The sequence below is a fragment of the Sminthopsis crassicaudata genome, chromosome 1 (genome assembly GCF_048593235.1).
Source record: "Sminthopsis crassicaudata isolate SCR6 chromosome 1, ASM4859323v1, whole genome shotgun sequence".
NCBI lineage: Eukaryota > Metazoa > Chordata > Mammalia > Dasyuromorphia > Dasyuridae > Sminthopsis > Sminthopsis crassicaudata.
In genome coordinates this window covers 415,274,403-415,297,576 of record NC_133617.1, presented here as the reverse complement: position 1 = coordinate 415,297,576, position 23,174 = coordinate 415,274,403, and the positions used below count along the sequence as shown (strand labels likewise).

The 23,174-nt window shown below is 34.2% G+C and overlaps 1 protein-coding gene across 9 annotated transcripts in view; it reads left to right on the top strand.

Annotated features, from left to right (window-relative positions):
- UBQLN1 (ubiquilin 1) overlaps positions 1-23,174 on the top strand; it is a 50,794-nt gene that overhangs the window by 10,360 nt on the left and 17,260 nt on the right. For all 9 annotated transcript variants that reach the window (XM_074280149.1, XM_074280146.1, XM_074280145.1 and 6 more), the window contains one exon: positions 16,923-17,074. In XM_074280149.1, coding sequence (XP_074136250.1) covers positions 16,923-17,074 — 152 coding nt within the window. The remainder of the gene's footprint in view (positions 1-16,922; positions 17,075-23,174) is intronic.

Here is a 23,174-nt window from a genome sequence, read left to right as displayed (position 1 = left end):
TATTTCTGCCAAAGGCACTACTAGTCTTCTAGTCTGTTGGCTTCATAAACTCAACATTATCCTTAACAACCCTGCACTTTTTTCACCCTAAAGATTAGTCTGCTGCCCAATCTTTCTTACTGTTCCTACTAACTGGAATATTTCTTCCATCTGGCTCCCTTTTGCTTTTTCATACAGCCAGTATTTCTCTGATTGCCTGTGATTTCCCAATTTACCTCTCTTCCAAGTTGTTCCTGTACCCTGCTCCATTCATTCACAAATTGGCAAAATGTATTTTTTTTTTTTAAGCATGACAATTTCATTCTCTAATCAGTAAATTTTAGTGACTGACTTCGTACTGCCTCTAGGATAAAATAAAAATTTTTGTTTAGTTCCAACCTATCTTTTCACCTTCATATTTACAATTCTGCTACACTGTTATCTAATTTCTTAAAACTATGGTTCACAAATTCATATGAGGTCTTGTAATCAATTACATGTGGAAGTTTTGAAATTATGATTTATTATTGATTGATTTGCATACCCATTTTTTACCTACATATTCGGGATTGCATAAAAATTTTTCAGGTAAAAAGGGGTTGTGAATAGAAAAAATTTAAGAAGCCCTGGTCTAGTTAGACTAATTCTTCCCCCTTTTGCTCAAACCTAGCCTTCCTACCTCCTTCTCTGCCTCATAGAAATTCTTTCTGCTTACAGGGATATAGCTTGAGCATTCCCTTCTTCAATGAATCCTTGTCTGAACTATCTGGTATTCTAGAAATACTCTCATTATTTATTTTGTATATATGTATTTATATTTACCTTGATACAATGTAAGCTCCTTAAGAGTAGGAATTGATTCATTTTTTTGTATCTCTTTCCTATGCTTATCAGTAGTAGTAGTAGTAGAAGAAGGTGCTTAGTAAATGTTTTATGTTCTGCTACTTTGTTTAAGGTATCAAACATTTGTTTTCTGAAAATCTAGACTTTTCTAAGTATATCACCTTCCCCTCCCCCATATAATTTAACCTTTTCTAATGATGAAGTTAGCTTTTTTTAAGTACTAAATTTTTTAGATATTTATAAATACATCTAATAGTAATAGGTTAGTGGCATTAACATATCCTATAATTTTAAAAATATGGATTTATTACATTCTTCAATCCCTATTTTTGAACACCTCATAAACACAAGATAATACCTAGAGATTGTGTCTGCCTGCTTCCCTCCTGTGCTTTTCTTTCCCTCTCTCCCTCCAGGATTCTAGAGATATAAAAACTCTTCTGTCCTCCAAAAAGAGCACCACATCATTTAAAAATATGAATCCAAACCATATATGCATAGAAGCAGTAGTTTAAGCTATGGAAAATCACTGAGGATCATAATATATTTGGAGCCACAAAAGTTATCTAGTCCAACCCCTTCATTTTACAAGGTGAAAAGATTAAAACTTGCTCAGGATTACACAGATAATAAAGGCAGCATTCAAATCCAGATCCTCTGATGCAGGTTCAACAACAAAGTCATTGGTGCCTCTTAGCAGTTTTTAGTAGAAAGTGTAGGGATGGAATTAGTATTGCTCTTAGTCAAAAATAGTTGGTGGGTGGTAAGGAAGTGTAGGTTACAATTCTCTAGACTCTTTTTTTCTAGAAGCTTTGTAATGAAAGGGACTTGAATTGGAAATAATTTGTTTCTGAGGCTTTGGAATTCAGAGCCAAATGCTTTCTCAATTAATGTAGAACAATTTAGGATATAAAATGACTTGTATAGGTGTTGTTTAATATAGGGGAGACCTGACCATGCTGGGGGGGAAAGAATCAATAGAAAAAGATATTGAAGAAAAGAAAGAGATAATTGACTTAAATAAGTTTCTCAAGATAATCTCTACATTTGAATAAGAGAAGTCTCCTCTTACCCGTAGCACCCCTCATCTGACATCTTTACATATATATTATTATTATAAGAGAAAATACTTATCCAGGTTATTCAGTGCCCCCTACATGGGGTGACAAAAGGGCATTTGGCTCTAGATTCCTGCATCCTTGATGTATATCTATAAACACCTCAAATAAATCAGGAGATTCTAAGTTCAAGAAGGCTTATTTTATAAAGTAAAGGAAGTTACTAATTTTTCTTTTGGGTTTAATATCTTTATTGTGTCAAGCAGTACAGAAAGCACTCATTTAGAAAAAATAATGTAGAACTTTAATAAATCTCTTTGGAAATATTTATGTCATTGGTAGTTTAATTCCTTTGTTTTTTCTAAGAATAACTTGTAGTATTCAAATGTTTATGCTAGACTTCAGATTTGCTAAGGAGTTTTAAAAAATTAAAGCTTTTTTGGGGGGGAGAATAAAGTTTTTTTTTTTTTTTTTTTTTTTTTTTTTTTTTTTTTTTTTTAAACAACGTCCCCCCTTTTTCAGTCTTGCTACAATTTTACTCAGGGACAGGTGGGACAATGGCTAGAGTGCCATCCCTGGAGTCAGAAAGGCATCTTTCTGTGTTCAAATTTAATCTCAGATACTTAACTTGCTAGCAAGTCACTTAATCCTATTTCCTCAGTTTTCCTCATTTGGAAAATAAGCTGGAAAATAAAATGACAAATCACTTCAGAATCTTTGCCAAGAAAATGCCAAATGGGGTCACGAACAATCAGACATAACTGAACGTTTTAACTTAACCATGTATTCTACAGCAAAGCTTCCTAAACTTTTTCCACTCATGACTCCTTTTCACCTGATGAAAATTTTTTACATGACCCCGGATATATAGGTATATAAAATAGGTTACTGAAAGTAACTCATAAAGAAATTTATTTTAAACAATTTTTTGGTGTACATAAAATTTTATGATTAAAAGTGAAAGGAAATTTGCATATTGATGAGTTGGATGTATTTTATTTTTATATAAAGATTTAAATCTTGACAGAATTTTTTTTTTTTTTGGTTATTGCAAAGGAAGGATTGTATTCAGAAGGTAAAAATAATCTGGGAAGAAAAACAAAACAAAACAAAACAGTGCTCACAGTTTACACTCATTTCCCAGTGTTCCTTTTCTGGATGTAGCTGATTCTGTCCATCATTGATCAATTGGAATTAGATTAGCTCTTCTCTATGTTGAAGATATCCACTTCCATCAGAATACAACCTCATACAGTATCATTGTTGAAGTGTATAATGATCCCCTAGTTCTGCTCGTTTCACTCAGCATCAGTTGATGTAAATCTCTCCAACCCTCTCTGTATTCCTCCTTTTGGTCATTTCTTACAGAACAATAATATTCCATAACATTCATGTACCATAATTTACCCAACCATTCTCCAATTGATGGACATCCATTCATTTTCCAGTTTCTAGCCACTATGAAAAGGGCTGCCACAAACATTTTGGCACATACAGGTCCCTTTCCCTTTTTTAGTATTTCCTTGGGATATAAGCCCAGTAGTAGCACTGCTGGGTCAAATGGTATGCACATTTTGATAACTTTTGGGGCATAATTAATTCCAGATTGCTCTCCAGAATGGTTGGATTCTTTCACAACTCCACCAACAATGCATCAGTGTCCCAGTTTTCCACCGCCCTTCCAACATTCATCTTGACAGAATATTTGATACTTTTTACTGTTGCCAAATTTTTTGTGACCTCTACATTAGTTGCATGACCCCATATGGGGTTGCAACTCACAAGCTTTGTAACATTTGACTTTGCTGTTGCACTTCACATACAACAGTCCATCTCCCCAATCCATTATTGCCTTTTACTGGTGTTTGAACTCTCTGATCTTCCTTCTAACCCCAGGAAGAAGGGGATAAAAATGTGTAAAGTTGGAGACAATGGCCTGCTCTGTGTTCTCTGTTTGGAGGGCACCCTTCTCTCATTTTACCTCTTAGAATCCTTCATTTATCTTAAGACTCAGCTTAAATGACATCTGCTTAAGGTCTTCATTGGGTCCTCTAATTACTAGTGGTTTATGTGAATACAAACATTAACTTATATCCTGTATAAATGTATGTAGTAATTGCACCTCAGATTAAACTGGAAACAACAGGACAGGAAGAAGGATAGATACTATCTTCCACATTTGTGAGGTAGATGAGCATAGAATTGTAACTGAATGTGAGTTCTAAACAGGAAACATTAAGTACCTGCTATGTGACAGCATTTTGTTAAGCTCTGGGGACAAAATGCTCTTTTGTCATCCCATTTATATCATAAGGGTTAAGTACTTAAAGCTCTCAAAAAGTTCATATTCTAGTGGGGGAGATAATATATAATGTCTATACAGGATAAACTAAAATTAATCAACAGAGAAAGCACTAAGACTAAGGGAATCAGAAAAAGTTGGGACATCAGGAAGAAGAGATGAAGGAGAGCATTATAGATGTGGTGGACAGTCAGTAAATGCCTAGGATTTGGTAAGTGGGGTGTCTAGTTTGGGAAACAGTGAATAAGTACATGTCACTGGATTGCAAAGTATTAGGGAGTTGGATAAATTGTAAGAAGACTGGGAAGATTGAAGGAGTGTCCTCCCTTCTCACTCATCCCCTTTTTTTATATAAGTATAAAATTACTTACCTGATTTTTCAATCCCATTGATAATATATCTGATAGCCAGATTTTTTCCTAAAGGTGAACATCATGATTAGCAAATTCATTTTTGAGGTGTTTTTTTTTTTAACTGGACTTCTAAGAAACACAAGTTTAGGTTCTTTGAATACAAAGTTGCTGCCCTTCAGGATCTTATATTCTGGTACTGCTCCTCTGCTTGTGATAAATAACTAAAGCATATTCTGGCCTAAAACTTTTTTTTTTTTTTTTTTTTTTTGGCCTAAACTTTTGAATATTTGACATAATTTTTTCATTTGTCTCAAGGAGTATTAGAACTCCTTTGTATGTGTGCGTGCTTTTTTTTTTTTTTTTTTTTTTTTTGCCTCCTTTGTCTTTTGCTATTAGATTCCAGTCCAGTATCTCCTTGTACAAGAGGTATGCTAAAAACACTGCTATAGAGAATGGAATTGGTCTATGAAACTGAAAAGATAAGCATCCATTTATTATATTACTTTGTAGACTTTGGGAGAAAAGGGCATTACAAGTTTGAGGATGAACTTTTAATTTGGCTGGATTTTTCAATCAATAAGTAAAATATTCATTATGCCCACTTACACTTGTTTTATTATTTTTTCATTTATTTTATTTCTAAGTTTGCATTTTCCCCACCCTATTCTCCACCTTCAATTGAGAAAGTTAAAAAAAATAAAATCAGTAGGCAAGTATGTTCAGTGAAGAAAAACATTCTTGCATTATTTTTGTTAAAACAACAAAAACAACTCGCTTTCCATTGAATCGTTCATCTGGAGATGGGTAGCATGTTTTCTCATGAGTTATCTGGATCTCTAGTTACTTATTGTTCATCAGAGTTCTTCAAGTTTTTCAAAGTTGTTTGTCTTTATAATATGTTATTATGTAAATTCTTTTTCCTGTTCTACTCACTTGAGTTTTTATCAGTTCATGCAAGTTTTTCCAGGTTTCTGAAACCATCTTCCATTTTTTTTAAAAATTTTTTTAAAAATTAATTTTATAATTATAACATTTTTTTTTTTGGATAGTACATATGTATGGGTAATTTTACAACATTATCTCTTTTTTTTTTTTTGAGGCTGGGGTTAAGTGACTTGCTCAGAGTCACACAACTAGGAAGTGTTAAGTGAGATCAGATTTGAACTTGGGTGCTCCTGAATTCAAGGCTGGTGCTCTATCCACTGCGCCACCTAGCTGCCCCGAAACTCATTTATTCTGATGTAAGAAAAAAATTTTTTCTCACCATTCTAGATATCAGAAAGTGGGATGGTACTGCTTTTCCCTTTATTGGTAATTGTCATTCACAGACCATTTGTCAGGAATGTTGTAAAATGGGTTCTTTTTTTTAAAATATTAAGCAACTGCTTTATGCTAGGCACTGTGATAAGCATTGAGGATAAAGCAAAAGACATTCCCTGCCTTCAAGGAGTTTATAACTTTAATAGCAGAGACAAAACATGCAAACAACTGTGAGCAAGCAAGCTATGCAGAGCATATGTAAGCAAGCATGCAGAACATATACGAAATAATCAGTGGAAGAAAGATACTAGAAGTAAGAGCGATTGGGATTTTGGAGAAGAGGCAATGGAAATGCCCAATGTTGGTAGAAGGGGGGGGGGTTAGCAATCCTTGTTACAGGATTGGAGAATACTGGGATTTCCTTGGCAAAGATACTGGGGTGATTTGCCACTTCTTTGGTGCAGTTTATAGATGACTAACTGAGATAAACAGGGGTGAGTGATTTGCCCAGGGTCACACAGGTATTAAGTGTCTTGAGGGTGGATTTGAACTCAAGAAGCTGAGTCTTCTTGATTTCTGACCCAGCAATGTATTCTGTCCTCTGTAATTTCGAGGTAATAGGAAACCACCAGAGTTAATTGGATGTATCAGATCTGTGCTTTAAGCAAATCACTTTGGTGGTTGAAGGAAGGGGAGATCTGTGGCAGGTAGATCAATCAGTAGCTATTACAATAATCCAGATTAACAGCGTGGTAGCATTGTTAGGAGATGGAAGGGGGTGTATTTGACAGATTTTGTAAAAGTGAAATGGATGGTCTTTGGCAACAGATTGGATATAGTGGGTGAGATTTTGTGAGATGACCACTGTGTTATGCATGTGGGGGACTAGAAGAATGATGCTACTGCACTCAATGGTATTAGGGAAGTTTGGAAATGTTGAAGGATTTAGAGGGAAAAATAATGAGTTCACTTTTGGACACAGTGAGTTTAAGATACATATGGGAATCATCAGCATGGAGATCATAATTGGATCCATGGGAGCTGAGATCACCAAGTGAAGTAGCATAGAGAGAGAATAGTAGATAGCCTAGAACAAAGCTCTGTGGGTGTGATCGGGATGGAGATCCAGCAAAGGAGATGTCGAGGTGTGCCATTTGATGGAACTGAGAGAGATGATGATGTTTGATATGTCAAGAGAGATGAGCATTTGAAAAAAGGCCCTTGGATTTAGAGAAACAAGTGTAATACTTGTGCACTATCGCAGGAAGATAGATTTAGAGCTGGAAAAGAATCTTCAAGGTTACAGTCAACACCCCCACCCCCACCCCCCCAATCTCATCATTTTATAGTTGAGCAAACTAACTTCCAAGGTCACAATGTCCTAGTAAGGGACAGAGCCAGAATTTTAATACAAGTTTTTTTGCCTTCAAATATTTGCTTATGACTCATTGAGTAACCAACTTTTTCAACTACGTGTTTAGTAGATAGTATAATTTTTCTCTTTTATATTTCTAATGTATCTTTGGATTTTATTGAAATGACCTTTCAGTATTCTATCTAGGATTTAGTGAAATAATCACAATGTTACTTATTACCTACATTATTAACTATAATAGAGACTATTGAAAATTTCATTCCTGATAAGATCATTTTTCATTTGGATTTTGCTTTAGAATATCCTCTGTGATTGCTCCATGATCCTGATAAATATATACCTTAGATAAAAAACAACAGCTTGTTGAAAAATTATTTTGGTCATTGAATCTGTTCGTATTTTTGCATGGTATTCAAATATGTGGAAGGCATTTGGAGGAAAAACTTTAAAATCACATTCTAGACTGAAATACTTTAATCAAGAAAAAGTGCAGTGGAATCTTTTTAAAAAATTTGTTTTTAACATTATATAATTTTATTGCTATTTTTCTCCTCCCTGCCCTCCCTCTTCCCCAAGATGACAATTTGATAGGGTTTATATATGCAGTCATATTAAATATATTTCCACATGAAGAATCAGAACAAAAGGGAAAAATAATGGGAAAAGAAACAACAAAAAAGTGAAAACACTATGTTTCAATCTGCATTCAGACCGCATAGTTCTTTTTTTGGATATGGATAGCATTTTCTCTCATGAGTCTTTTGGAATTAGTTCATTGTATACCTGAGAGTCTGTCAAAGTTGATCATCCCCACAATGCTGCTTGTTAATGGAGTACAGTAGGATCTGTGATCCAGATCACAATCTAGGGTTAAAATTTGCATTGGGTAATCAAGAAAATAGTAAGTAGTTCATCTACTGACTTTGAAAATTCTTCTCCCCCTCCCCTCCAGGCTGGGGTTAAGTGACTTGCCCAGGGTCTCACAGCTAGGAAGTGTTAAGTGTCTGAAACCAGATTTGAACTTGGGTCCTCCTGAATTCAAGGCTGGTGCTCTATTCACTGGGCTACCTAGCTGCCCTAACTTTGAGAAATCAACTGTTAAGACCACTAACTTTACTTGTTAGGGAGGATTTATCTGAAATCACACCAATAATAAGAATAGGGACTTTAGATAAATAAGAATTTGGGACATGCACATCCCTTGAGTTTAGGAAAATTTCTGATTTTGGACATGATTTTTATTTTTTGTTTTTACACCATTCATTTCTGAATTTTCTTCCCCTCACTCAGTTAACTATATCTTAAAACAGTGGTCCTCAAACTTTTTAACTAGGGAGCGCTCAGACTTTTGGAGGCCGAACTATAGTAAAAACAAAACCTCACACTGTCTCCATCCTTCAGCCCATTTGCCATAACCTAGCATGCTGCATAAACGTCCTCAGCAGGCTGCATCTGGCCTGCAGGCCATAGTTTGAGAACCTCTTCCTTAAAACAAAAAGAGAAGAAAATAACAGTTCACAGAAATGATCATCCTATCAGCTGAGTGACAGAATTTGAAGTATTCCACTTACAGAATCCTTCACACTTCTAATGAGGGGAAGAAGGTGTATTTTTTCAACTTTGGGGCCAAAATAGGTAATGGGTCATTATAATTATAACATTCAATTATAGTATTTTTTTGTTCTTTCCATTTTCTGTTCTTGTATGTATTATATTCCTGGTTCTTGGAGAAAGTTTTTAAAGAAATGAATTTTAGGAACAAAACAGTACCTAGAACTGGGGAAACTAGGCCTGTTTTGGTTTTATTTTTGCTTTCAAATAGAGGTCTTTAGAGTTATTGCCCTGACATACATAAGGATAGGATAATTGATATATATGTGTGTGTGTGTGTGTGTGTGTGTGTGTGTGTGTGTGTGTGTGTGTGTGTGTGTATTATTATATAGAACTTAGATGGAAAGGATTTCATAGATCCTGTATAAACTTTTTTTTTTTTTTTAAAGACAAATGGAAGAAACTGGGGCCTGGAAAGAAAATTAAATTCACTTGGGTAGTCATTCATAGAACTGGCATTCAAACTTGGGTCTATTTATCTTCAAATCCTTTTTTTTTTTTTTTTAAACATTGTACCACACTGAAGAGTCCAGTGTTTAATTTAGTCAATTTGCCTATCTGATCTAATTAAAGGAAAATATCCTGGGTAAATAATTCAAACATTAACTGGCAGTTTTTCTTAGGAAAATATGTATGTTTTAAAAATGAACTGTGAAGCAGGACACCTGCCTTCCTATTAAAAACCCATGGTCTTTGTAAAAAATATTTTAAAACTGCAATAAGTTAATTAACTGAATACATACCTTCTCCTGCCATTCAGTAAGTATTTATCGAGTATCAACTGCAGAGCTCCCTAAATCCCAGGTGTCAGGTCACTAGGGCAATCCTGTAGCATAACTAGAAAATAAAGGAGCATGTTTAATTTTTCTCCACTATGTTATGATGCTAAGGTAGAGTAGAAAGGAGAGAATAAGTCAGGCAAACATATATCGGAATGAGAATAAGGAGCAGGGTAGTTAGGGACATAAGAGAATAAGAGAAAGCCACCATGCAAAAAAAGGGCATATTTCAGATGCCAAAAGCCACCAGATTTGTTAATAAAGTCATGGATGACCTTTTGAAGAATCATTTTTCTCTTGTTATGAGGACAGAAGCCATATTATAAGATTTCAAAAAGTAAAAAGGAGCCACGGTGGGGCAATTGAAAACAGAGGGGAGAAGGGACACTGTTGGAGCAAGTTCTTGGAAAAGAATAGGAGGGCATGAACTAAAATTGAATATTGGATAAAAATCATCTGCAAGTAAGGTTACAGCTTCTTTTATGGGTTGTCCTTCCCCAAATGAAAGCTCAAAGGGCAGGGACTAATTTCCTTGTTTCTGTATTCCCCTTAGAATAAGTGCTTAATAATTGCATTTTCATTCATTTACTGTGACTTAGAAGTATCTCCTCAATTGGAACAAAAGAGAATAGAATTACAGATGATACATGAAACATTTAATAAATGCTTATTATTTGCTGTCTTCCTTATATTGTAATAGAAGACAATACCATGAAAGGTATTTGGAAAGCGCGAGCATGTGGAGATGCCTTAGGAAGAGGAAGGGAAGCCTATCCTCCTGCAAGATAAGGTTAAAGGTCACCATCAGCCTGAGTATCCAGGGGTGAGGTGGAATGGGGAGGTGAGCATAGTGATGTTAGAAATGACTTGACTCAGAGATGGAGTAATCATCGGAAGGCTTTTATTTCATTTCTTGGAAGAAGCAAGGGTGCAATTCTTTAATGGGCTTATATTGATACAGAAGTGGGAACAAGTTCTTATATTTCAATATGTTTTTCTCCCTTCAGAGTCCTGGTTGGTCAGGGCTCCCAATGGTTACAATTCCTCCTTATTCACCCTCACCATATACAACATACACATCCCCCCCTCCCTGATCATGCTTTGCATATTATGTCAATGAAGTCTAAGCTTTTGGAGAGGGGAAGCTTATTCTAATAAGACTAATTAAGCATGCAAAGTAATTATCTAGAGCATTATGACTGAAGTTTGAATCCTGTAGGGTTTAGATGTGCCAAGTTACAGCATCCCTACCATTCCTCATAGTGACCATACAAATATAATGGTTTAGGTATGGTTGCTGAAGATTCATGTCATTAAGCTTTAATCACCTCATTGAAGTCTTGGACACTCCAGTAAGTGTGAACATTATTGGGCATGTAGTTAGGAGCTTCAGGAATGGAAAAGGTTTAGAACAATGGAATGAGAGGAAGTATATAAATAGAATAATGAAGGACCAGGTGAATTTATATACATTATAAACTGATTGGTGAAATAAGTTTGATTTTTATAGCTTTCTCATTTTATGTAATTATCAACGTAGTAGTTGGAGTGGAAAAACAAATATTGGACTAACTTAGGTACAAGAGTTAGCAAGCGAGAGAATTAATATAAAATTAAAAAATTTGTAAGGTAGTGTTTGAAGTAGCAGACTCTGCTAGAATTAGCATGGGGAGAATAAGGAGGAGGGTAATTAGAGACATAGGAGAGAGCCACCATGCAGAAAGAGGTGCTAAAGGCCACTAGATTTATTGATAAAGATAAAACCTATTGAGAGAGCCATTTTTTAGCCAGAGTTAGAATGGGGAGAATAAGAAATGGTTAAGAAACTGGAGACTAAAGAGAGAATAAAGAAACTAAGAAAGAAGACACTACCTGGTTGTTAGATGTTTGTGGTGGAAAGAAAAACTGCAATGTTTTTTTTTCAATGATCTTCTGAGGTGGTATTACTAGGATGACTAGTGCTGGTGGAACTTGTAGTTGAAATCACATGGCTCATGATTTTTGAAGTCATTCTGAAAATTACCAGGGGAAGTTCTGTAAAGATAAATAAAAGATAACAAAACTACATGGATAATGAATCAAAGATAAAAGGCAAGTCGAAATTGAGTGAAACTAGAAATTCAAGGATTGTCTAAGATTTAATTTCTTGTCTTCATAAAAAAAAAAAAACAGCTGACGGCAGGTGGTAGAAGTGATCTTTTTTTATTATAGTATTTTATTTTTTCAAATATATGCTAAGATAATTTTTGACATTCACCCCTGTAAATTGTTGTAAATTTTTCTCATTTTCTTCCCCCCATCCCCAAGACAGCAAGCTGTCTGATGATAGGCTAACCATTTTTAATTCTTCTAAACATTTCTTTTGTTATCATGGTGTGCAAGAAAAACCAGATCAAAAGGGGAAAACATACAAGGAAGAAAAAAGCAAGCAAATAATAACAACAAACAAAGATGAAAGTACTATGTTGAGCTCCATATTCAGTCCCCATATTCCTCCTCCTGTATGCAGATGGCTCTGCCCATCATAAAACTATTGGAATTGGCTTGAATTACCTCATTGTTGAAAAGAGCCAAGTCCATCACAATTTATCATTACATAATCTTGGTATTGCTCTGTACAGTGTTCTCTTGGTTCTATTCACTTCACTCAGCATCAGTTGGCCTTTCTAAAACCATCTTGCTGATCATTTCTTTAAAAACAATATTCCATTACATTCATATAGCATAACTTATTCAACTTATTAACTTATTCATAACTTATGCCCAAGTTTAGGATGGGCATTCCAAATTCCAGTTCCTTGCCACTATAAAAAGGGCTGCAACAAACATGTTCTTTTTCCCTTTTTTATAATCTTTTTGGAATATAGATCCAGTGGAGACACTGCTAGATCAAAGGAGTGCATGGTTGATAGACCTTTGGGCATAGTTCCAAATTGTTCTTCAGAATGATTGGATGGGTTCACAACTCCACCAACAGTGTATTAGTGTTACATTGTTGTAATAGTGTCCCAATCTTCACACATTCCCTCCAACATTTATCATGATCTTTTCCTGTCGTCTTAGCCAATCTGAGAAGTGTGTAGTGGTACCTCAGAATTGTCTTAATAATTTCTTTGTCTGAAAATTGTCTGTACATGTCTTTTGACCATTTCTCAATTGGAGAATAGTTTGTATTATAAACTCTTTTTTTTTCCCCCCCTGAGGCTGGGGTTAAGTGACTTGCCCAGGGTCACACAGCTAGGAAGTGTTAAGTGTCTGAGACCAGATTTGAACTCAGGTCCTCCTGAATTCAGGGCTGATGCTCTATCCACTGTGCCACCTAACTGCCCCTATTCTTATAAACTTGAGTCAGTTCTCTGTATATTTTAGAGATGAGGCTTTTATCAGAAATATTGTGGGTAAAAAAATTTCCACCTCAGTTTCTGCTTCCCTTATAATCTTTGCTGCATTGGTTTTTCTAACTTATATTTTTATAAACAAATGCACAGAGTATGTAAACAGGAACAGGTAACTATGGACAAAGCAAAATAATTATGACACTGTAAGAATAGTGTCTGGAGAGCTAAAGTGCAAGATCTGCCTAGACTGGTAGTGAATCCCAAAAGCTTAGGGAAGATAAAAGGAACGAGCTTGAAATTGAGTGGACCATTGCTAATCTGATAGAGAAAAGGAAGAACTACTCAACTGTAACCAAAGTGATTATTCTTTGGCCTGGGAATAATAAGTTGGATAGAGGTATTAGGGAATAAAACCATTTTATTTAGATAACCTCATTGAATTTATTTTTTATTATTTTCTTAGTGGGGTAATTGGGGTGAAGTGATTTGCTCAGGGTCACATAGCTAATAAATATCTGAGATTCCTGAGGTCCTCCTCAGGTCTAGGATTCTATCTACTGTGCCACTTAATTGTCTCTTGAGTTTACATTATTAGGGTCCTAAAAGAATTTAAGAATGTGATCACTGAATGGTAATATTAAAAAAAAATTAGTGACCAAATCCTTATGAAGTTCTGTATGTACAAAGGCAAAAATAAAAAATAATCTATGACTTTAAGTTACTGTTATAACCAACATTTCTAGAAATTACCCTGTTGGAATCTAATAATTTGAATCATGGTAATTTCGTTCACATGTAATATTGGAAGCTCACAAAATTGGAAGCTCCTTATGTTCTCCTGATTCTCAGCCTTTTCCTGCTTTACCTTGTGATTTTAACATTGACCCAGACAGTGACAACCAGATTCTGAAGGACCATTCTATCTTATCCAAGCCAAAAACATAAGCCCCCTAAGGAGTTTGTGAATCAGTCTTTCATGAGGTTTCTTTTGAACCTTGATATCTCTGAGTGGCCAACCAAGCACAATAGCTGTTGTGGGGGGAAAATACATACATACATATATACATATATATAAAATTTCCCTTTGGTCCCTAAAGAAGTTCAACTAAGTTTTTGAAGCTTAAAGATTTTTTTTTTTTTTTGAGTCTTGTAGTTATTTTTTTTCCTAGTAGGTAGGTATAGTATTATGCTCTAGTTTAGAAGGTCCTGATTTATCTTAACAGTAAGTACCAAGTATGCCAAAATAGTGACATTTGAATTTAACAGGATTAATGTTGAGATCCAAAGGGAAGCAGACATTATCTTCATTCAAAGGAGTTTAAATTATCCCTGTAGAAGTGGTGTTTTGAGGTCATACTTCTAACAGTTCCAAAGACCAGGTGCTTCTTTCAGTTTATAACTTAGTTTTTAACTGCCATTTTGAAGGTCTTAGTTGAGAAGAATCATCTCCTCTGATGTTCAAATGAAGTTGAAAAGGGAGATATTTGAAAGGGACTAAAAACCTTGGTAATATATTTACTCATTTCTTTATATATGTACATCCATTGTAGACTTACTTTTTGTGGAGGCTAACCCATCTCTCTTACTAAAGGAGCCATCCCATGTAAGCAGGAGGAAAAAAAAGAGAAAGTGAAAATAGTTTATTCATATTAACAGAATCTGACCATATTATTTCACATATATAATCCCTACCTTTGCAAATAAGGATGGGAGGTACATTTCTTATCTCTTACTTGTCCATATTTGTCATTTTATTTAAACAATATTCTGAGTGTTTTGTTACTGTCTTTGTGGGTATTTTTTTCTAATTCTACTTATTTTTACTTTGTACCAATTTGTATAAGTCTGTCTTTACTTCCCTGAATTATACAGAGAAGGGACTTGAGGCTATCCATTTAATCTTCTCCTCATGGTACACATGAGATCACTGAAATTCAGACAGGCTTGCCCAGAGATGGAATTTGAACATAGGTTCCCTAATTCTAGAGCCAGTAGTTATCTTTCCATTATATTATTCACGGAGTTATACTGTATAAAAGTCATTGAGATTCTGCCCCTGAGAAAAAAATTATCTGTTATGGGAACACTATTTGGGAGTACAAAAGTAAATTAAATAGTTATGATTTTACCTTATTGATGTAGATGAATAATCCCTCCCAATGTTAGATTGATTTTTACCTCCCCCCCCCCCCAATGGATGATTAGAAAATTTATGGGTTATTGAGTAAAAATAGAGCATGTAGACATTTAGGGAAAACGTTTTAATGAAAGATGCAGAATTTAAGTAGCTATTTGGAAGATAAAGTAAATACAAGGTGAATTTGGGGAAAAGTGCATTTTAATGTTAAGGAATTGTCTGAGAAAAAGCCAAGAGGCTAGCTTAGTGACAAATTATTAGAGAAAGGGTTAATTTAGAGGAGTGGAGATATGAAAGAAAAATTAAGCTGTCCTATAGGTAAACCAAGTGAAGGACATGTTTAGAAAAAGAGATGAGCATATTAGAACTGAGTTGAAAAACTTTTTCAGGACCAGGAGGAAGGAGTTGGCCAATGAGTTCAGTGTTATAAAATGTTGATTTTCATAGCTTATATATGTCAATTAGAGGGGTACACTGCTCTAGGTAGAAAATGATCTGAGAAGGATTTTAGTAGATATAGCATATGAGATAATCATGATTTTGTACTGCAGGTATGATGATCAAAGTTGAAATAACAAAGAATGTAATTGAAGAAGTGATGCAATTTTAGAATAGAAAAGACTTCAGTTGTCATCTAGTTTAAACTCTTTCCTGAAAAAGAAACCCCTCTACAGAATACTTGAACAAATGATCATTTATTACTTGCTTGAAGAGTTAGAACTGAGATAAGATGGTGGAGCATACTACCTTCTGATGAGTCATTGCTAATTTATTTTTAGGAAGTTTTATTGAATCCTGAGTCCTGCCCCTCTGTAACTATGCATTGTTACTTCTTTCCTGGGGACAACTAAAATAAGTCTCATCCCTCTACTCTGTGATAACTCTTCAAATACTTTAGGATGGCTAGTATATTCCTGCTGTCTTCCTTTTCCAAGCTAAACCTAAAAAAATTTTTATAGATTAGGGGATGGCGTGCAGACTTATAGTCAGGAAGATCTGGGTTCAAATCATGTCTGATACTTAATTTTCTTATCTGTAAAATAAAAATATTAAGCCTACCCTACAGGGTTTTTGTAAGGATCAAATAAAGTTTGTGATATGTTTTGCACATCCTAAATCTGGTTCATGTTATGGTATTATTAAGCATCCTCACTTCAGTCAGACTTCACAAAAGAAGTTTTCAGTCAGTTGTGAACTCACTCTTTACCATCTTGGTTACTATTTTCAAGATATTGTCTAGATCATGAAAATCTTAAAATATGGCATTTGGAACCAATCATTCCTGGTAAAGAGATTAAAAATTGAATGTAAAGGTCTATAATTAATTGGAGAATAATACAAAAGTTCCTTGCTTTTGAGAAATCAGAAAAATTGTTATAAACATTTTCCAAACTTCTTAAAAACATTAAATTATTTCCAAATTGACAAACCCCAGTAACATTATTTATAAAAAGAGGATTGCATGACACCATAAATTTCTGATGTCTATTTCATTTTAAAATATATATATTAAATTTACATTGTTGCAACACTGCCCTGCTTACTTGTTCTTTTTTGCTCTCGTCTGTTAAAAAATTTTTTTTTTATTTTCCATTCATTTCTCCCCTATTCCTATCCTACCTCAGAACTCTCCAATTTTTGCTTTTTAATAAGTATAATCAAGCAAAAAACATCCACTCATTAGCCATGTCTGAAAATGCACATCTCATTCAGCACCTTTCCATCTTATCTGTCAAGAAGTGGGAAGCAGGTGTCATCAGTCTTCTGGAATCATGATTGGTCATTACAGTGATCCTAGCTCTTGTTTTTTTTTTTTTTTCTATTACCTTGTTTAAAATCATATTAAATCTTATAATACATATTGATTTCACTCTTTATTTTATTTAGTTTAAGGAAAAAATCTCCAAACGATTCAAGTCCCATCCTGATCAACTTGTGTTAATATTTGCTGGAAAAATTTTAAAAGATCAAGATACTCTGAGCCAGCATGGAATACATGATGGACTTACTGTTCACCTTGTCATAAAAACACAAAACAGGTAAGCTTTGAATAAACATTATAGGAATATTTTTCTTTTAGTATCTCCTTATTCCTGATAATATAGCATTTCTCTATATAGAAATTATATGGGGAAATAAGGGACTTCATAAAGAAATTCAGTTCTTTTACTGCTGTTGATGTCATTAATGTGCTATAAGAACAAAGTTGTTTGAAATTATAAGTATTTAATTAGTGATTAAAGTTTTAATAACTTAGTTTTTAAAACTCCTAGTATTTTATTACACTGAATGTCTTGCATATATCTGAACTGTGAATTATAGAACTCATGCTATTTTAAACAAATTGAAACAGCAAAGGGAGACTGAAATTCTATCATTTTAAATCAATCAGCGACAAAAATATAATGGAACTAACCAGTTAATTGTCCACTATCCATAAGAAAATAGTACATTTCAAAGTTACTAAATAAACTAATAAATTCTAGTCTAGTCTAGAGAATTTTGTTTAATTCTTTCGATAGTTAGCAACTAAGACAAAAGCCCTTATTTGAGAAAAACGTCTTTATTAAGTTTATTGTTGTAGGGCAGTAATTGATTTGATCTGTAGTGTTGATTTATTTAGAATTTTTTTACAAGGCAGTTTCTGATAATGATAGCTACTATACTTTGGAACTGTGAAATTGTCTTAACTTAATTCTCAACAGTATACATAACATAAATTTAAAGTAGACTTATTTTTAATAGACTGAATTACTATTTTCCTCCAGAAGCATTAACAGTTCCTATTTGTTTGGATTGGTTTTCTCATCTAAATTGATAATTGATTTATCTTAATACTGTTCCCCTGTCTCTACATTTTTACTAGTATCATTACTCCCTTGTCCTTTTATCAGTCACTCACTCCTTGGCAAATTCCAACCCTAGATTTATGACCTTTGTTCCTACTCATGTCCTGCTGAAGAGTTGTGGAGAAAAATTGAACGACATTTAGTCCATTACAAATTTGTTATCTAACCTTAATGTTAACAATATGATCCTTAACTCGTTTGTAATATCAAGTAAGGTAAAACTTAAAAGTATTTAACATAGTGACTAGCACATATTAGGCATTTAATAAAACACTTCTGCCTTTTTTTTCCTTTTCTTTTCTTTTTTTTTTAAATACCCTACCCATTACTGTTCTAGACCCTTAAAGGCTTCAGCAAAAGCACCCCTTACTGAGGATTGCACCTCACAGGCCAGCTTAAAAAAAAAAAAATCAAGCTCATTTTTATGAGCCCTCACTACTCTTTTTCTTACCATTTCGCCACTTCAGACTTAATCCCTTCACTTTGATGCTGAACTTTCTTTTCTCTTTGACAAGGCCAACTGCTTTGTATATATCTTTGATCCTAAACTATCCTGTTGCTTCCAAAAGATTGACCGAGGATTATTCTTGTTCTCACTCTTTACTCTCTTCTTTCCTTTGGTTCTTTCTTATGCTGGCACAAATATCTCTCCGTCATCCTTTTAAAACAGATAATTAATATCTGCAATGTTTTGGATAATTCATTTAACTCTTTTTTTTTTTTTTTTAATTTTATTTTTTATTTTTTATTCATTTTTCCAAATTATCCCCTCCCTCCCTCCACTCCCTCCCCCCGATGGCAGGGAATCCCATACATTTTACATGTGTTACCATATAACCTAGATACAATATATGTGTGTAAATACCATTTTCTTGTTGCACATTAATTATTAGCTTCCGAAGGTATAAGTAACCTGGGTAGATAGACAGTAGTGCTAACAATTTACATTCGTTTCCCAGTGTTCCTTCTCTAGGTATAGTTATTTCTGTCCATCATTGATCAACTGGAAGTGAGTTGGATCTTCTTTATGTTGAAGATTTCCACTTCCATCAGAATACATCCTCATACAGTATTGTTGTTGAAGTGTACAGCGATCTTCTGGATTTCACTCAGCAACAGTTGATTTAAGTCTCTCCAAGCCTCTCTGTATTCCTCCTGCTGGTCATTTCTTACAGAGCAATATATTCCATAACCTTCATATACCACAATTTACCCAACCATTCTCCAATTGATGGACATCCATTCAACTTCCAGTTTCTAGCTACAACAAAAAGAGCTGCCACAAACATTTTGGCACATACAGGTCCCTTTCCACTCTTTAGTATTTCTTTGGGATATAATCCCAATAACAGCAATGCTGGGTCACAGGGTATGCACAATTTGACAACTTTTTGGGCATAGTTCTAAATTGCTCTCCAGAATGGCTGGATTCTTTCACAGCTCCACCAACAATGTATCAGTGTCCCAGCCCTCCCACATCCCCTCCAACACTCATCATTATTTGTTCCTGTCATCTTAGCCAATCTGACAGGTGTGTAGTGGTATCTCAGAGTTGTCTTAATTTGCATTTCTCTGATCAGTAGTGATTTGGAACACTCTTTCATATGAGTGGAAATAGTTTCAATTTCATCATCTGAGAATTGTCTGTTCATATCCCTTGACCATTTATCAATTGGAGAATGGTTTGGTTTCCTATAAATCAGGGTCAGTTCTCTATATATTTTGGAAATGAGACCTTTGTCAGAACCTTTCCTTTTAAAAATATTTTCCCAATTTGTTACTTCCCTTCTAATCTTGTTTGCATTAGTATTGTTTGTACAGAAACTTTTTAGTTTGATGTAATCAAAATCTTATATTTTGTGATCAATAATGATCTCTAATTCTCCTCTGGTCATAAATTCCTTTCTCCTCCACAAGTCTGATAGGTAGACTATTCTCTGTTCCTCTAATCTATTTATGATCTCATTCTTTATGCCTAAATCATGGACCCATTTTGATCTTATCTTGGTATATGGTGTTAAAAGGAAAGGTTAATTGAAGTTTTTTTTTTTTTTTTTTTTTTTTTGTGATGTAGGTCAGTGAATATTTGAAAGATGTCATAGACATAGGAGAAAACCAGATGCCAACAAATATCGCAACATGTTCATAGTTAAGATGGATTTGGAGATTCCACTTACCACTTTTCTGGGTCACTGACCTAGAATTATTATAGAAAAGGTTTTCATTATACAGTCAGTTCCTAATGATCCCATTAATGGATAGATATCTGTTTTTTTTTCCTCTTAACCTTAAGAAAACATTAGTGTGTTCTCTTGTCTATCCTGTCAGAAAAGGAAGAAAGCTAAATGATAAATCAGTTGAGGTGATAAATAAATACCTTTAACAGAAAAGTTTGTGAATAGAGTTGGCCTCAGAAGGAGGAAACCTGTCTCTAAAAAGAGGCTGAAGAGTTTTCCTCAGAGTCAGGAAGATCTCTGACAGGCTCTATATCTCTGGGCAAGTTACTTGATTTCATAGTGTCCCAGATAACTTTTTAGAACTATCATTTGCAAAAACAGTAGAGGGTGTTCCTTTTCCCATTGGTGTGTTTTGGAAAATGTTTAACAACGGTTTCTTGGGGTGGGAGGGTTATGTGCTTTTGAAACATTAATATGCATTATTAACATTTTCTCTGTTATGTATAAGTCTAGACATCAACGAACTGTAAATCAAGTCTTGAGTTTTAATATTTGCTGATTTCTGAGCTATAAAAACAATTGTTTTTTGTGAGCTGGTAGTAGCTGACTTTAGCACACACCATTGCCTATATAAGGATAATTACAGATCCATTCCAAAAAGGTACCATAACATTTGTTAACTTGAAAGGAATATTTTGTTTTAAATAGGCAAGTTTTGTTTGTAGCTCAACAGAATGAATGTAATTCCATATGTGCCCCAGCCCCTCTATAAATAGTAATATTTGATAGATAATATGATGAACTGATTGATAGCAAAAGACTGACTAGAGAAGACATCCCTTAGTCCCTAAACTAGGTAGGTTGACCCTATCTGGTAATGATCAGGTATTGATTGTGTAAATTGGTTTCTCAAAACTTGGGAACAATGGAATGATCATAAAATACAATACTGAGTTTTCTCCAGGATCATGAAAAAGCCTGAATGATGATTTATTGAGGATCTTGTTAACTTCTAACTTCTAGGTTGATACTAAATTTATTTGGAAGGAACTTCATTAAATTCAAAAACCGTATTTAAACATTTATTAATTTGCTACTTGAAGTGGAGAATTTTCATCAAGTCAGTATCAAATAATAGTAGGCTAACAAAAGTCCAAGAAGGAGATCAATTTATTTCCATGGTCGGTTTTTTTTAACTCTTTAAAATCATTATGATGAATTTTGCTTTTAAAAAATGAAATAATGTTTCAAAGAAAATTCTGGAATATCAGAATCAACAAAAAATCTGGGAGAAACAATTTTCTAGTCCAGACAGCATAGGATGGATGCTCAACAGGAGAAATCTGCACGCTAGCTGAGTAAATAACAACAACAAAAAAAACTTTGACCATAGAATGTTACTATAGTTACAGGAAAGATCAAAACAAACTCAAAAGAAGAAATAAAAATGGCTACATGTGAAACTGCAAAGAAAAATATGAGTTAATCACAGGCCAAAAGAGAATTCTTAGAAGAGTTTGAAAAGGATTTTATGTCACATAAGTGAGGAGAGAAAATTTTTTTTTTTTTAAATTGGCCAAATGGTAAAAGAGTCATAAAAATGGACTGGCAGAGAACAACTCTTTAAAGAGCAGAATTGTCTAAAAGGAAAAGGAAGTACAATAATGAAAATATTTTTTAAAAAATTAGAATTGGGCATATGGAAGCTATTGACATAAAAGATGAAGAAACAAAGTCAAATCAAAAGAATGAAAAAAAAAATAGAAGAAACTGAAATATCTTAAAAACAACTGACCTAAAAAATAGAATGGGGAGAGATAATTTAAGTAATATTGGATTACCTGAAAGCCATGATGTATGGTTTTTCTTTTTTTTAAAGGAGCATAGACATCAGATTTCAAGAAATTATCTGGAAAAACTGCCCTGATATCCTAGAACTAGAAGGTAAAGTAAAAATGGAGATCCATTGATTTTCTCTTATAAGAGATCCCAAAATAAAAATTTCCAGTAATATTATAGCCAGATTTCAAAGCTCCCAGGTCAAGGAGCAAATATTATGAGAAGCTGGAAAAAAACTATTTATACATATATTGTGGAATTACACTCAAGATCACATAAGAAGCCTTAGCAACTTCTATATTAAATTGGAGGATCAGATGGCAAAGAAAGTTAAGATTTCAACCCAATCAACTACTCAAGAGAAATTAAGTATAATCCTTCAAGGGAAAAAAATGGACATTTAATGAAATAACAGGACTTTCCAAGAATTCTTGATGAAAAGATTAGAACTGAAGAGAAAAAGTGACTTTCAAATGCAAGACTTAAGTATAAAAAACCATAAACATTAAAGAGATCATAAGGGATTTTAATTTAATAATAAACTTATTATATTACTACATGGAAAAATATGGTAATACCTAAGAACATTATTAGTAGAGAAGCTAAAAGGAATCTACATAGACAAAGGGTAATTGAAGAGTTGTGAAATGAAGGGTCTCATGAGAAGGAAGAAATAAGTAGGATGGGTAAATTATCACATAGAAGAAGTTCAAAAAGAAGAGCTTTTACAGTTGGAAGAGATGATAGAATGGTGGCAGTCTGTGCTTTACTCTTACTCTCATCAGAATTGGATCAGAGAGGGAATAATATACACAGACAGTTAGGGAAGTAGGAGAAAAGGGGTATAAGAAGTGTAGGATGAGAAGGGTGGTATGGATAGAAGGGGGAGGGTAGATAGGGGAGTTGTTCAGAAACAAAACAGACTTAAGCAAGGATAGGGTGAAAGGAGAGAGAGAAAATAGGATGAAGGGAAATTAAAAAGTAATCATAGCTGAAGGTGAATGGAATGAACTCTCCTATAAAACGGGAAGCAGGTAACCCAAAGGATTAAAAACAAGAATCCAGTAATTCGTTGTTTAGAAAAGACACACTTAGGGGCAGCTAGGTGGTGCAGAGATAGAGCCCCAGCCCTGAAGTCAGGAGGACCCAAATTCAAATCTGGCCTCATACAGTTAACTCTTTATAGCTGTATGATTGTGGGCAAATCACTTAACCCCAATTGCCTCAGCAAAAAGAAGAAGGGGTAGAAGAAAAAATACTTGAAGCAGAATAAA